This window comes from Camelus ferus, chromosome 8, assembly GCF_009834535.1.
Source record: "Camelus ferus isolate YT-003-E chromosome 8, BCGSAC_Cfer_1.0, whole genome shotgun sequence".
In the NCBI taxonomy this organism is placed as follows: Eukaryota; Metazoa; Chordata; class Mammalia; order Artiodactyla; family Camelidae; genus Camelus; species Camelus ferus.
Genome location: NC_045703.1, coordinates 41,488,400 through 41,505,247, shown reverse-complemented (window position 1 = coordinate 41,505,247; position 16,848 = coordinate 41,488,400). Strand labels below are relative to the sequence as shown.

General features: G+C 40.0%; 1 protein-coding gene across 6 annotated transcripts in view; it reads right to left on the bottom strand.

Annotated features, from left to right (window-relative positions):
• TPD52L1 (TPD52 like 1) overlaps positions 1-16,848 on the bottom strand; it is a 78,120-nt gene that overhangs the window by 29,223 nt on the left and 32,049 nt on the right. For 5 of the 6 annotated variants that reach the window (XM_032484818.1, XM_032484817.1, XM_032484822.1 and 2 more), the window contains exon 2: positions 369-484. In XM_032484818.1, the coding sequence (XP_032340709.1) occupies positions 369-484 (116 nt within the window). Of the gene's footprint in view, positions 1-368; positions 485-3,296; positions 3,302-16,848 lie in introns of those variants that run through there. The other variant, XM_032484821.1, reaches the window with a different exon arrangement.

Here is a 16,848-nt window from a genome sequence, read left to right as displayed (position 1 = left end):
TAAAACAAGAACGGCTCTTAAACAGCTTGTATCTGTACCAAGGTCTTGTACGAATTCCATCAGGTTAGTAAGTGATTTATGGTCCCCCTTGCATTATGATACTAACAAGAGTAAGAGGTGCATATTTACAAATAATTATTGTTGTTTAAGAAGCTTAACCATTTGTTTTCCTACAGCCACCAATGAGTAATGGACTGTTAGCATTACAAAAATACCCTGGAAAAAGGAATCATCTTGCAACATATCACTTATTAAATTTTGTTAAGTGAAAGACAACATAATTGTAATATGGAACTTATATCAAACTATTAATATTTCTCAAAATCCAGAGACAGACATAGTAACAATAGGAAGATTACTAAACCTACCTGAACTAGTTCTGCCTTTAACTCTTCTTTTTCCTCCTCAGAGAGCATGCTAGAGAAATCTGCACCAGCTACCGTGTCTTCATCTCTTTCGTGCAGTGGTTCTGTCTCCAACAAACCTTTAGGTAAGATGGATAAAACATAATGCAATTTAATAAATGAACTTAGCCAACTTCTAGTTCTACAGTCTGGAGGACTAGATACTCCTACAACTAAAAATTCCAGAAAAAAGAAATCTTTCTAAATGTGGGATGAGCTGCCAAGAAAGTAAAGAATACTAAGAATCAAAAAACCAAGTGGAAGTGGGAAGTCAGAGATGTAAACAAAACAAGTCTTCATTAGTTCTACATCTGCCACCCAGAGGAATCCCAGCGTTGGTTTTCTCTGTCCCATGGGGTGCAGGGGCAGAGGACAAAGCCCAGGCCACCCAAGGAGAGTAGTTTCCAGTGAGGTCCCTACATAAACCTGCTTCCCTACAGGGCTACATCCTAAGAATAAGGTGACCCGGAAATAAATACCTTCACTCCCCTCAGGGATCTACTGGGCAGATCGCCTGTCTTGACATTCAGTTTGGAATGGATAGACCAAAAGAGCTCCCTCTGAGAATTCATAACCTCCCTGGGTGGTCCAAAAGAAGCTCGAGATAAAAAAGTATTAAAACTTTTTCCCACTTCGGATGTGGAAACACGCAGCTCTGGGACCCGGAGCAGCTGCAGCTGTGAGGGATGGGCCCTCCTGCTTCCATATACCAGGCGGGGACAAGGGAAAGGGGGAGCTGAAAATAGAAAAATCTAAGCTAGAGGGTCATTTCACTGAGGAATTGAGTATTATTTAAAGGGACTTTAAAATGATTGCATTTGAATGGATGAAACCTATTTTTCTTCCCTACTACCCAAAGCCTGAGGATAGTAGGGGTATAGGTCTAGGTCAAGTACAGGTTTAAAAAACAAAATGGAGCACATGTATATACACCGAGATGTAGTGTGAATAAATTCTGCAATCCTGCTATTGGAGTATTTTGTGCCTAAAGACAGCCATTTTGCTTTTATTTATATACAACAAAGTATATAGATTTGTTTTAATAAAGGTAACAAATGCCCACAGGTCTGACTCTCACGCAGGAACTGTGCTTCTCCATTGGCCAGGTGACATCTTGGAGGAGCAGGAAGGTCTTCAAGTACTTGTCAAATGCTACCATATGCCCTCGTTCACTATACCTACAATCAACCAATGACGACTCACTTAAGTCCCGCGTACGGGGCGGAACCAGATCCAGCTGAGAAGTCACTGTGGGCCAGTCTCAGCCTTTGCTAATGGGACCCTCACTCATGGGACCTGGGTTCAGAGTCTGGCTCAGTCACAAGTCACTGGGCTCTAACTTAGGCTAGTGTAACTCCAAAGCCTATGCCCTTCCTTGTCTTACAACCATTTGAAGAATAGTAAACAAAATGTTGGCAAGTATAACTCAGGAGTGAGTTTGGATTAAGGCGTCTCCCATGACCTTGAAATGAATTCACCCATTGGTATCAACATACTTTTTTAAAACTGAAGTATGGCTGATTTACAATGTTGTGTTAGTTTCTGGTGTGCAACATAATGATTCTGTATCCTGTCAAGCACTCCAATGGCTTGGGTTGTGGCTTCATGCACATGACTGAAACAGTACAGACAGCTATGAATTAAAATGATTATGAACTATGATTTCAGGTCACTGACCATATCCTAAATTGTTGGTAAACATACAAAAACTACAGAACTTCTTTTAAATGGCAAAATAATCTTGCATGTAGGTCTGTGTGCACCATATTTAGGAATTAACAAACAAATCTGGCTATGTAACCAAGCAAAGAAAGAAAAGTGTGTATTTTCAAAATGAGTAAAAAATTATCTTAGGACTTAATAAAAAATAATGCAATAAAATAGCTTAAATGAAAACTTACCATGTTTTAAATAATAAATTTAAGACTGTAATATTTATTACTTAATTATATTTTCCTCATGATGTTTGGCAAAAATAACTTCAGGCATTCTTTTAACGTAAAACTTCAAAATATCTCCATTTATTCCCTAAGAGAAAAACTATTGCGCTCATATCATTACTGCTGGATTTATGATTATCTCTAAGTGCACAAAAAACTAATACACGTTAGTTCGAGGGGGGTAAAAATTAAAGATATAAAACAAGTTTATATATTAGAATCTCTTCAGCAGATTTACTAAATCTACCACAAAAAAAAAAACCCAAAATAATATTTTTTATTCACCTCCCTTATTGGACTCTTTTCATTCATTTACCAATAACTTGAATCGAGCCCATTACTGAATCATATATACAGTAGATAAGACTTTAAATGTTTTCCCTGTTGCCCTGGAGTTTAGGTAGAGACTTCAAATGCTAAGAACAATATAATGGGAACTTTGCACTTCCACATCCTAAAATCAAGGTTTGAACCCTAATGCAAGACACGCCAATAGATTTTATAACTGGTTCTGCCAGGGCTGGGATAACCTATTTCTAGCCTTTGAGACTGGGGGAGACACATAAACCATGGCTGCTACTTGTGGCAGTCTGCAGCTTTCATATATGCAGCCTCCCCACTGTTGAACACTGGGAAGACCCCAGAGTGGGCTTTCCTCTCCCAGGCACTCTCATATAGGAGTTGCTCAACTAATGTTTATTAAGTTAATCCCCTAGAATAGAAGATCAAGTGATCCAGCACTCTCGATGCCTTTTCTATATCTTTGCATTATCACATTTGTCCATCCTTTTTAACGTTCATTGCTATGACACAGTACTGCTTGCTGTGATTTAGGCTTTTATCACTACACACTCAGACTATTTAAAATCTTGGCTAAATTTTGCTGTTATTGTTGTTGTTTTTTGGTTATTTATTAATTTTTAATGGAGGTTCTGGTGATTGAACCTAGGACCTCGTGCATGCTAGGCACACACTCTACCACTGAGCTATACCCTCCCCTCTCCCTTAGCTAAATTTTATCTCCTTGCCTGCAGTCTCTTTCCCCAGCACCCAATCTACACAACACTCAAATTAATATTACGAACATGTTACTATCATCATGTCAAAACCCAGTTTTAAACATTAAATGGATGTTTACATTTGAACATTCTTATACTAGCATTCAAAACTTTCCACGGCTGACTACAAGTGATGATTCCAACCAGCCTGCCTATGATTTTCCCACCAAGGCCTCCAAACCCACCAGGCTGCCATATGCAGTGTCCCTCAGCTGGGTTCTAGTCATGCCTATGTTTTTGTGCCACCCTATCTCTCTTGAAAGCCTCTGCCTGCTTCCTCCTCAGTTTCCCTTCCAAGAATCGCACCAAGTTGCCAACAAGAATAACAAGTTCACATGTTGTGTGCCTTAAATTACTCCAAAACGTTGGCTTTTTTGCTTTCTATATTATGATATACATTACTTTATATTTTACTACTAAATATTATATATAGTATAAGCTACGTTATAACTTACATTATAAATTGCAGTAAAACACATAATCTTATATATTACTATAATTACAGTTAAACAAGTTTATGAAGAAAATATTTCAGACACTGCCCTGTAAAAGTTTACTATCCTTCTTAAAATATGAAGCACACATGAGTCATCACTATTAATAGCATTGTTTCCTAAAGCTTTGGTGTCATTTAATAATGTGGCTAAAAAAAGTCAACTCTAATGCTCAGCCTGAAAATGCACTAATCAGCTGAATAAAGAGACTATGCTTTTTACTAAGTATTGTATCTGAAGATGCTCCTGAGGTTGTAGAAGATTAAATTACTTACACTCCATCTTTCCACTTTTTTTTTTTAAATATGCAGTGTAGGTGATAATCCACATAGTTAGATGCTGATTAAAATAGACTCTAATCTCCAAAGAAAAATCTGTGACTGGTCAAAACCTAACTTTGGCTAAGGATGGAAGTGACATCCTATTACAGATAGAGATCAACAAAGTATTTCCTTCCATTTCTCATTCATCCATATGTACAAGATGGCTGTCTTCTGACTGCAAAAGGAAACATATGTTTGATAGAAGATTTTTAAGTACATTGTGTACTGATGAGGCCACCAAAATTCAACAGAATGCTTAAGTTAGCAGAAAGTATATGGCACCCAATACATAAGTACTGTGAAGCGCTGAAGGGCAGCCTGTCTTCAAGGAGCTCGAACCAATCAGGGATGCATGTAAACCCAAATTACCATTTCTGTGATGACGGTCTGACTAGGACTCTTACTCATCTCCAGGGATAGGAATGCCAGCTAGCCTGAACTGGCCCCATTCACCCAAGGCTTCCCTGGTCTCACACCCAACCCATGACTGCAAGATGCTTCTGAAGGCACTGAGAGCTGTGAGAAATTGAGGGACGGAGAGGCCCTGCTCACTCTATGGCTACAGTGGCACAGCCCCAGGCCATGGGAGTGGCCTACTTTGTGGCATCATTTTACTGGGCTCATTACAGAAAGTATCACTGCATGAAGACACAGATTTAATTACTGTGTAAGACTATGCAGGCTGAGATCCCCAGGTTGGCTGCATATCTGAGAGATGTCATAGTCCACGCTGTCATCTGGGGTTTGTTAGGTCCAGATATTTTACTTTGATACTTCACATTGTGATCAACCTCTTAGAAGACAATTTCTACTAACAAATCTTCTGGGAGGTTGATTTGCCAGGTAGACCAAATTCCTTATGGGTAATTCTGTGCTCTTTATTTTCTCAGAGCAAAATCTACTTGAGAAATCAAATGAGCAGCAAAAGATTATTTGGGAAGAACAGAGAGAGTTAGACGATTTCAAGGCATTGCAGCATTTATTCTGTATTTCAACCACATGATTCATTCTTTCTCCTTTGGATTATGAGGAATTTCATTCCCTGTTAACCCTAGGTGCTCCGTAACTATTTATGGAATCATTTAGTTAGCTAACATGACCTTACATATGTACTACTCAAAAGCTTATCAATTAAATCTGATGTTCAGTCAGGGGAGCGTCTATCTTTTTGTAGCGTTGAAGACAAAATCACCAAGACTTACGACCAACGCAATGGCCATTGACAGAAGTAGTAAATAACGTGGCAGCGAAGTAGCACCAGCACACATCAGTACATCAGCTGTCCTGGTACCATCACTCCATTTTTGTCACTGCATCTAGTCCCTTCAAGGACTGCATTAAGCCAGAGGCCAGTTTTCATTCTATCAGTGTTCTCCCTGAGTTTATACTTTTCTATTCCTTGATAAAACAATTCTAAGTTTCTACTTCCTTGAAAAAGATACAAGTAAATAAAGTGAGAAAGATTGGATGAATTAGGATCCTCAAGACATGATGGGTGACCCTAGGATGCTAACTACATTTGGTAAAAGAAAACACCTATGGCAGGTTCTTATACAACATCCCAATAAGGTGAAAATTGATGTATACCTGGAACTATTTGTAGTAGTAATGCGTCTCTTCGTATCACCCAGGACATAGCTGTGTTATGCTTTCCAACCTCCATGTTAATTTATGTTGTTTAGAATATACCAATAAAGGAAAACTTTAGTTAACTGTGAATACTGTACAAAAATTTTTTTAAATGTTTTATAAGTGGGTCAAGTGAACAAGAATAGAAGACATTGGGTTTTCTGAAATGAAAGCCAGAAATAGAGAAGCTTAAGTTCCTTACAGTTGATGGGGTGGATGTGCTCCTCCAGGGGCTGCTTCTGAACTTCACTCCCATGGGGCCAACGTGAACCACAGCCCAAGAGTGAGCCGCTCAGCCCTGAGCTTTTATTCCTCACACGAGGTCACCTGGTCCTACCCACACAAATGGCTTCTGCTGGTTACAAGCATTTCAGTGACCACACTCAAAATCACAGAAAAAAAACACGAAGGTAATTTTCAATTAAAAGATGTAAAATATTTATCGAGAATCTTCTTGGCTTCTCCAACTGCCTACATTTCAAGTAGAAGATTAAGGCATTTGGGATATTGTTCCCATTTCAAACCACTATTTGCGACTCTTGAAAGGCAAAATTTGATACCCACACAATAGATGCGCCCTGGATAAATCTGCAACTCAGACCAAAACAACCCCAAACGAAGTCATAAAAACACAGCCACAAATTTGTGAACAAAAAACCAAACAAATAGTTATGGAAAAACAGAAAACAGTTTATCGTCCTGATAGACTCCAGGAACTTCCTTTTCTGAATAAACTTCTCCATACATGAGGAAAAATAAAACTATGGCAGGAGTGTGTACAGACAAATCAAAAATAGGTAGACCATCTAAACCTTTAGATCATCTTTTTCTCTGTATCCCCATCTTCGTTTCACAACCCCCGCCCCATATACACATATTCAAATTTACCTCTCATGGAACTTATGGAAAAGGAAACTGAAACTGACAAAGCATAAACCCTCCAAATTTAACACTCAGCCATATATTTTTGCCTCAAACAAAAAAGAAGACAGTCTCACTTTTATTACAAGAAAAGCTCAGAGTAATAAATTATTCAAGCAAATTCAAAAAAATAGAAAGTAACACTCATTTAAAAAACCTCTCCCATCTTCCTTCTTCTTACACCTCAGAAACAGACTTGAGAATTGAGTTTTCCATTCATTTATTTGATGAGTCAACCTGAGATACCTATGCTATAGCCGAGGGCCCTGGGACCAGTTTCTCCTCTCCTCCAACCCCCGAGGGAGGGAGACAGACACAAGCTTGCACCTGGATTGGCTACACTCCAGATCACCCTTGGTCATTCCTTGAGTGATCATGGGTCTTTGTAAAGGGCTATGTCATTCTTCAGGGCGAGTTCAGGAAAAATTGTAAAACCATTCCCTTTGCAATAGAAGACATCTTCTGTGGACACAAGCAGAACCAAATAGAACTTTTTTCCCCATGGCATATTTACAGAAAGAAGTAAACAGAAAGAAAGACTTCCATTGACTCAAGGTTTTTTGTTTTTGTTTTGTTTTTTAAATAAGGTTTTGAAGCTCTCTAGTCCTTACACAACATTATGGCTATGGTGAGGGTTAGAGAATGATGTTAGCATACAGCCTAGTGGTACCACAGCCAGACTTGAAGGCCTGATCATTTAAAAAGTGTTGTTCAGAGGTACAGGCAATCTTCCCTTGACTTTAAGCCATCAGTTCAGTAACATTCACAGTTTCACTTATCAAATCTTTAGCATTTCAAACAGCTGCTCTTGATAATGTCCAGGAGAAAATCTCCTTTTCTCCTGAAATCTGAGTAGGAAAATAAAGGCTAAGAGAGAGAGAAAGATGTGTTTCTGAATCATGAATGTTTAGCAGAAATAAAATATTCAAGAATTAGGAAAATTTAAGGCAAGACATACACAAGAAAATGCAATAACTAAATAAAATATGAGAAGACATCCTTTACTAGCAATAAGGAAAATGCAAATTATAATTGCAAAGTTGTACCATTTTTCATCTAAGAGATAAGCAAAAATACAAACGTTGGAGGCCAGCCTGTGTTGGCCGGGTTGTGGAGAAATGGGTCTTCCATGACCTCACTGGCTTCTGAACTGTGACAGCTGGCGGGGAGAGCCTCTGACCCTGCCACCACACTCTTGAGAAGCAGTCTTATAGGAAAAAAGGAGGAGACCTAAGAAGATAGGTATAAAATATTTATCGCAGCATTGTTGGTAGTGGTAGAAAACTAAAAAACCTGGATGCTCATCAGTAAGAAAACACCTGAAACAGGTACGGGATGCCCACATTGTGTACTGCTTTTCAGTTATTAAAAATAATGAACTGGATCGACATGCACTGACCAGGAGGGCTCTTCATGGCACACTGTTAAATGTGTAAAGCCTGCTGCTGGGTCACGTTGGCAGGGGACCCATTTGGGGACAGGAATGAAAATGCCTGGGGAAGGCAATCCCAAGCAGGCAGTCTCTGGTCCCCCACTTGGCTGAATAAGAATGGGCCTTGGGCCTGGAACCCCTCCTGAATAAGAGATAGAGAGCTTGCCACCCTGTGAGGGACTCTCCCCTGCTCAGGCCTAGCCAGTGCTCTTTTGCTCTGCTTAAGCCTGTGTGCCAATGGCCCTCAGGTGCACCCCAGCTTTCAGTATTTCACACTCCAGAGGGGTGGGGTTGAGGTCACTTCTCTCTGCTGCTTATGGTGGTAGAAAGGAGAATGAGGTCAATGGCCCCAGTCAGCTGCTGGGTGAGGGAGGGGACGTGAGGCCATGCAGGACAGAGGCACACTGTTGAGGCTGCCCTTGCTCACTTTTCTGTGTAAGTGAAGCACTGATCCATCTGGTGCTTGACTGCACTGTATTTTCCTTGGCAACTCTAATATCATGATACAATGGACAGAAGTGTTTGGAGTCCTCTCCTAGGATTGGTGCACACTGTTCTCCTCCCTCGGGATTAATAACCAGCACACAGTACTTGGCTCAACAAAAATACCTTTTGTATGTGAACAGGAATGTCCATGTGTTTATAAGAGCACTGAGAACGGTGAGAAAAGATAAACACCAAAAGTGTTAATGCAGAAGGGTGAGATTGGCTAGGGAAGAGATGAACTGCTTTACATTCCTCTGTATTACCTGGCTGGTTACAATAAGCATGTGCAACAGATTGCATATTTGTGTGCCCCCAAATTCATGTGCTGAAATCATAACCCCCAATGTGATGATATTAGTAGATGGGGACATTTGAGGGGTGATTAGGTCATGAGGGTAGAGCCCTCCTGAATGGGATTAGTGCCCTTATAAAAGAGACCCCATAGAGCTTTCTTCCCTCATCCACCACGTGAAGACAGAGAAAAAGACGGTCATCTATGAACCAGGAAGTGGGCTGCACACACACAGTCTGCCGGCACCTTGATCTTGGACTTTCCAGACTCCAGAAATGTGATAAATAAGTTTCTGTTGTTTAAGTCTCTCAGTCTATGGTATTTTTGGTATGGCAGCCTGAATGGACCAATACAGCATGTAATTGTCAAAATTTTTCAAAATTTTATTTTAAATTCCAATTTAAATATAAATAAAATTTTAAAGGATTACAGAAATTTAAGTAGCATAAGATACTATCCAACCTAGTCGATTCTGGTAAGAAAGATATTACTTAAATTCTTGGCTTTTTATTTTTAAAATATCCAGAAAATAAGACTAGGTTCAGGAGTCCCATGTCACAAACACCACCTCACAACTGTTATAGTAAGGAAGTCCTTTCTAATGTCTAACTCAAGTTACTCTCACTACCATCAAGGTGAATGCCTCATTTCCATCCAGGTCAATCAACATTCATTTATCACTATCCTTTTTCAGTGGAATTGTGAACAAATAGACAATATCATTGATGTGATATTATTATGTTTTAACAATGTTAACTATGTTTAGTAACTATGTTAAAGGCAAATATTGAAGACTAACAACAACAAAAGAGTGAAATATGTTATGTCCAAAAATAGAGGATTATTTATACATTTTATATGAATCTATGCAAAGGAACATTCTGCATAATAAAAAAAATCATTTTCTAGAAAAACAATGATAACATTAGAAGCTCAAACTATCATGTTAATTTAAAAACATACAAAACTATAATTTCAAAGCTTGTTTCAAATATTATATAAATTGCATGTATTTTCTATGCATAGAAAAAGACTATGAGGAAATTCACAAAAATCTTAAAAAGGAATATTACTGGGAAGTGAATTTATAGGCAATTTTTAAATTTATGTCTACTTTCCTGTATTCTTCAAATTTTCTAAAATAAGTGTATATTAAGAAAAAAGTATAGATCTTCCCAGCTGGGTTCCATGGGGCCCCTGCATCATATCCACCCCAGCTAAGGATAAGCTGGTCTGTCACATCACAGCAGAGCCCCGGGTGGCTCTTTACGGGATACAGAATAGAGTAACCCTCTTAGCAGGGCATCACGACTGGGCAGAGCCCTTCTCCAGCCTTTCTGCAGCCTCCCCCAGCTCCCCAGTCACCCTCAGAGCACCAGGCCCTCTCTGCTCTCTTCCCTCTGCTCATGCTACCCTTTGCCAAGTCACGCCCTTTCCTACCGTCTTCATGTGTCCAACTTTGCTTCATCCTCAAGCCCAGACCAAATGTTGCCTACCCTACGAAGCTTTTCTCTGAATTAACTGCTTCCTCGTGTACGTGTCTTATCCGTTCTCACTGGTTCTGTTCCAGCACTCGTCACATTGGACGTAGTGCTTCTTCGTCCTTACCCACGAACTCTTCAAGAGTTGGGACCCTGTCTTAATCATGTCTGAATCTCCAGCACTTAGCACAGTTGTGGCATATAATAGAATTATTGGAACCTCCGGCCAAAAATGTCCAAGAAAATAGCAAAACCAAGAAGGATCACTGGATCAGGGAGTCCTTTCTGAGCAAGAGTGTCACAGAGTTTTGGAAGAGAAACTTTCCTACAAATTGCAATGAAAAATCAAAATCAAGGGCCATTTTTTTTCAGCCATACTCAGAGAAGATAGGTTCTTATACACATAAGAGCAGAAGGAATAGATGAGTCTTTTCAGCTTTGTCAATGTGATCGTCAAAGGACAATATATATACAATAAGCGTATCGACGATTAAATAATTCATTTCACTTTACAGTTTTGGTATCAATGGGAAGCAAGTGCACATTTCTAAATCATGAAAGGTGCTTTTTATTTCAAATATAGAGTGCATGAAAGGATGTGTATGAAGAAATCTTAACAAAGCAAGCAAACTGGACCCAGGCAAAGTGGGTCCAGATTTTATAAGGTGGCTGGGGGGACAGTGTCTTTGGAGAGCAGTAGGGGAGGGACAAGGAGGACACACAGGCTCAGAGTGCCCATTCTCCGTGTTTCACAGACACTGCTCACATCCCCACTGCAATCAGGAGTCACAGACCCCCAAGCTCCCACTGGGGATAAATGACAACTGAGGAACACATAAAAATTAGGTCATGTTGAATTATTGAGAAACTGTGTATCATGCGTCTTCATTTTGTGAAAACATTTCTGATATTTTGAATGCAAATTTTTTCAAAGAAAATATGTATTTAAATCTGTTTGTGGCCAGTACAATTTCATATACACATAATCAATTTTCAACACATTTTTGACAAATGACTAAACCTAGAACTATTATTTTTTAAAGATCAAACTATCTTAGGAATTTATTAGTGGAATTTATGGCACACTAAACATAGAAGCAGGAAGCGTCCTAGATCGCTTTTAAAATCCTTCCCAATTGGTGGCAAACAAAACTAAAAAATCAGTCTTCGAATAAAATGACTGAAAAAAGAGTTTAAATAACAGTTAGTGGCTTTAAAATGTATGTTCTTTTAGAAAGGTTCCACCGCAGAAGCTGAACACAGACTAGCAGCTATAAAACAGGGCAATGTGTCCCAGGTGAACCAACCTGGGGCTTAGGTGGCAACCACTCACTGCAGAACTAGGGAGACTTCATCTAGCAATAAAACAAAGTGGAAACCCAAGGAAAGTTGAGCTTTAAAAACCACCTTATGATTCCAAAGCATTCTTTAAGAGCATTAAGTCATTTAAATTTTTCTCAACATCTGATTTCTGATGTTTTGTGATATAGGTACTCCAATTCTGGCACATTTTACTTGTAAATTTAAGGCAAGTTAAACTTAGTATCTTTTCCCCTTATAGTTTCATTTGAATTGTAATAAGTATCCAAACACGAAATTTTAACACTTGACTTTTTCTTGGTTTCATGAGTCATGAAAACATCAGTAATTATTTAGTAAATCACACAATTTAGCAAAACATTTTTTAGGTTATATTATTGGTAAAAATTAAAATCAATAAAATTCAGCTTTGGCTCCTTCAATCCATCATTCCATAAGCCAGTTGAGTAGTTAGGATTGCTTCTTTAAATTAAAACAAACAAAAACACTTTTACTGTTAAGGAAAAGTTTTAGAATCAGATTTAGTTTCACAGCAATGTCTAGATTCTATATGTTGTCTGTATCTTTAAGTGCCAGAAGAGGTCAGTAATGTTATGTTAACATGTTAGTATGTTAACATGTTCTTTTTCCTAAGGATGAAGTAAAATGAGCCAACCTCCTTTTTTTGCTATGACTTTCCAGCCAGGTGGGTTTCTCAACGCTGGCACTATTTGACATTTGGGGCCAGAGGATTCTTTGTTGTGGGAGACGGTCCTGTCCACTGTCGCATGTTCAGTAGTTTACATGGCCTCGGACAGATAGATACCTGTAGTACCCTTCCCCTGGCTGGGACTACCAAAACTGTCTCCAGACGTCGCCGAATGTCCCCTGCAGGGCAAAACCACACGCAGCTGAGAACCATTGAGGAAGCTCTGCTGGGGCACAGGGCAGCCCCATGTCCGCAGTTGCGGCTGCTGGGAGAGGAGTGGCAGGGGTCAGGCACTAGGTCAGGGAGTTGATGCACGTTAATTCACATGGTGAGGTATCACTCGCCCTAATTCATAGATGAGAAAGTTGATGTTCACAGAGAGAAATTGGTCTCTGGGTTCCCCTGCTTTTTCTATATTCAGGCAACTTGTCATCTGAGCATGTCCCTGGACCTACCGCTTTGAAAGCCGGTCATGTGTTTGTAAATAGATTTCCCTTACCTCATGCATCCAAGCATGTGTGTACAGGCATAAAACTGGGGCAGCCACTGCAAGTGAGTAGAGATGTAAAATAAAGAACTTTGTGATTTTTCTATCTCCAGCGAATAACTGAAAAATCATTTATCAACCCAGCCATTACGTGTTTCAAATACTACACAAGATGCCTTCAAAGACAACAGACACAAAAGACTCAAACTGCTTTACAGGGTTTAAAGTACTGTCAGTGCCTCGCAGTGGCTGCAAGCCTCTAGGGTTGCCTCTGCTGTGTCCAGGATCCACTGGAAACTAAGAGCAGATCTTCTGTCCCTAAAGGCGGACAGACCTTGAGCTCCCCGCTCAAGCAAAAGCAAAGCAAACAAAGCAGACAATCAAGATCACATGCAGATCAGCGCAGAGAGCCGGGGTCTGGGTGTGGAGCCCTGGGCATAATCCTAGCTCCTGTTAGGGCTTTGGCAGTATTGACCTTCCCAGAGCCTGACACCTACTTGTTTAACTGGAGGCACCGGCTCAGGCAGAGGGCCCCGGGCTCGCGGATCCCTGGGCCAGACTCACGCTGACCTAGGGCTGCAGAGGCTCCTGCCAGCCTCACTCATGTGGACACCAGCAGTGACTGCTGCTAACCATGCTGTTGTGATGTCCCCTACTGTTTCCTTTTATTTCCTTATTTCTGGAGACACTGATGACTACTGTCTCAGGTCAACACCCAAATGCCTCTGTTCAGACTCTAAAAATTGAACAGGGCAGCCCCCATCTCTGAGATTTAGTGGACTCATTTCCCAGTGGGCTCATTTCCCAGCGGGCTCTTCCCCGTCACCAATTCCGCACACTCTCACTCACTTAGTGCCTGCCACCCATCCGAATCCTGACCGCTAAAACGGAAGGAAAAGCAACTTGACAAGGTTTTATAATATTTGGGGTACAGCTCAGTTGAGAGTACTCATTGGAGCACCCCAAACATTCTTGTCTCCAAAGTGTGGCTTAACTTTAAGAAACTATTAAATTATATGTTATTTGGGAAATAACAAGTTTGCATAACTGATTAGAACGTTATATTTTACTTTGGGTGGAAAACAGACTTCATTTAAAAAAATTCTTCCAACTATTCTGCCTCTTAGAGTTCTGAGTCATACACCTACACTCAAGAAAGTCTTTCCTTTGGGGCCTGGCAGGGAAAAAGAGGGGAGTGTCTCCTGATTTGGGTGACAAACATTTCTCTCCAGTTCACCCTGGGAGAAAAAGAACTCAAAAGAGACATGAAAATGAGAATGCAGAAAAATAAGGACAGTTACATTCTGTGCATTTCTGAGCATGTGGACTTGATTCATATCCCTCTAGACAGAACTGGATGGAGTGGCAGAGACATGTGCTGTTTAGAACCACTTAATTAGAGATTATGAAGAGAACAGACCTACCAAGATCAAAAAGTAAAATGATTCAAGGGCTTAGAAGGTCAAAGTGATAACACATAAAGGAGATTTTAGTCTGGAAGAGGGACCCCTCTAGACTGCTCCTATCACGAGGCGTGTTAAAAGGAAAAGGCAGCAGCCCTTTTTTTTTTTTTTTCCCAGCAAGCTGTAAGAAAGATGAAATAAGATCAGCAAGCACAGTTATGAGTCTGTTTTAGGGTATATTTTTAGATTATAAGTTAAATGTAGTTCCTCCTGGTCTAGAAAAAGTTGGGAAAATCTTTTCTGGAGCTCCTCAGTGGGCGAGGCACTTGATTATTCTGATTAATTGCACAGGCTTGGCCAGGAATAGTTTTCAGGTTGTTGCTTCTCTTTTCCTGCCTAATGATTTCGGAACACGACTACCCCTTTGTCACTAAGGGGGAGGAATCCCAATGCTGCGTCTGCCACTCACTGGGTAGGTGGCTCCGAGCAGGAGTCTTACTCTCACCTCTGTGCCTCACATATAAAATCAGGGGGCAGCAGGTCAGACTTATAAATCTGTTTAGACACCATGATGATGAGGGGAGGTGGGGATTCTAAGAATAAAGTCTGATATCAAATAAACAAATGTGAAGAAAAAAGGAAAGTTCTCTTTTCATGGAAATTTGTCGTACAATTTTAATGGAATTTGATAAACACCAAAGCACCTATTATGGATAACATAAACATTTATTTCAAGGACATTACTCAATGTCACACACTTTACATAAGCTAACAGAAAAATAACCATCTAACATGTAGTACATTTCTTGAAAATAATTTGGCGATTGTCAGTCTTGCATTGAGACAGAAGCCCAGATGATAATTATTTACATTTCCTTTATTTACAGGGCAACATACCCAAACTTGTTTCAACATTCAAACTATAATTAAGCTCTCACATTACTGAAACAGTAAAGGAAACTTTGGAACTATCCCAGATGTTTCTGTGGCTAAGGTAAGTTCATGTTTGATCTTCTTATTCCCTCTCTGTGACAGTCCCAAGGATTAAGGGCATGAGATCAGAACTTAAAATATACAAAGTCTTTAAGTAGACTTTGGAGGATAAAATATAGGATTGCTGCAGGATAATTTCATTTCTGCAGGATAAAATATAGAAAGTCTTTAGAACAACCACAAATTTGGAAGCTGTGGAAAGCTTATCTTTCTTTGTTTTCCTGAGTCTTTGATGATCAAGCATTTAGAGACTAATTGAAGGGTATCACTCCAAGCCAAATGAATTGGAATCTTTCAGGTCAACCTTGCACATCTGTGTTTTTTTAAGCCCCACAGGTGGGTGACACTGACAGGCAGTCAACATTGAGAACCACTAATTTCAAATAATACAATGTGATGTAAGTGGGGCCCCTGTGAGCCAGGGCCCTGGCCCTGGTCCTAGAATACAATGATTGTCAGAGCAGGCAGAGCCTCTGCTCTCATGAAGCTTAAGAGAAATGTGATGCGCAGATAATCAACAACTTACCTAGCTGTGGTAGTGCTATGGTTTGACAGGGCTCTGTGACGGTGACTGGAGACAGGCCTTTGTCTCAACACATGACCAACAATGGTTTGAGAAGTCAAAGGAAGCCTCTCCAAGACAGGGCAGTTGTGCTGGCCCCAAGAAAGAGCTGAAGTTGAAAACTCCAAGAGAAAAGAGATTTCTAGGGAGAGGTAACAGCCAGTTCAAAAGCCCTTAGGTTAAAACCTGTTTGGAACATCGGAGAGTCAAAAGATGCAAGCGTTGATTAGAGCAAGCCAAGATGACAATGCTGATTTGCCCAGTGTTATCAGGGAATTTCACATCAGTGCCTTTTCCATAGATGTAAAGTGTACTTCATGTTAAACTATTTTAAAATTACTCATTTTATACAAGATTTTTCTTTCCTTAAAGGGGATACGAGAAAAGCACGACATGCTTCTTACTCTCAAAGAGCAGAGTAAGATCCTCAGTTACTCAGCTAACTATAAATCAAGAAAGTATTAAACACTTTAGCCAAAGTCTAAAACAATGTACTATTAGCACAAATACGAAATGTTTAATTCCAAAAGTTATTCCTGAAGGTCTTCATAGAGATAATGTTGTTTGATTTGGGGCTTACAAAACAGGAGAATTCTGACAGGTAGAGATTGGGGTGCTGATCTCGTAGGAGGAGCCCTGGCCAAGTGTAAGAACCAAGAAAGATCAGGAAGAGTAAAAGAACAAAGAGTTGCTTGACTATCTGAAGTGAGGCTTTTAGGAAAACGTGGTAAGAAACACACCAAATAGGACATTTGGTCTAGATCATGGAGGACCTTGAATTGGAAAAAAGATGGAAAGGAGACTGGAGGTAGGAGATGGAAAAGAGAAGCACAGGTTTTTGAGCAGGAGGATGACGGGACAGGAGACTGGCTTAAGGATGAAAACACCGCTTTTGTGGAGCTGGCTGGTGCTCTCTGGAGTCATGAAACCCCCAG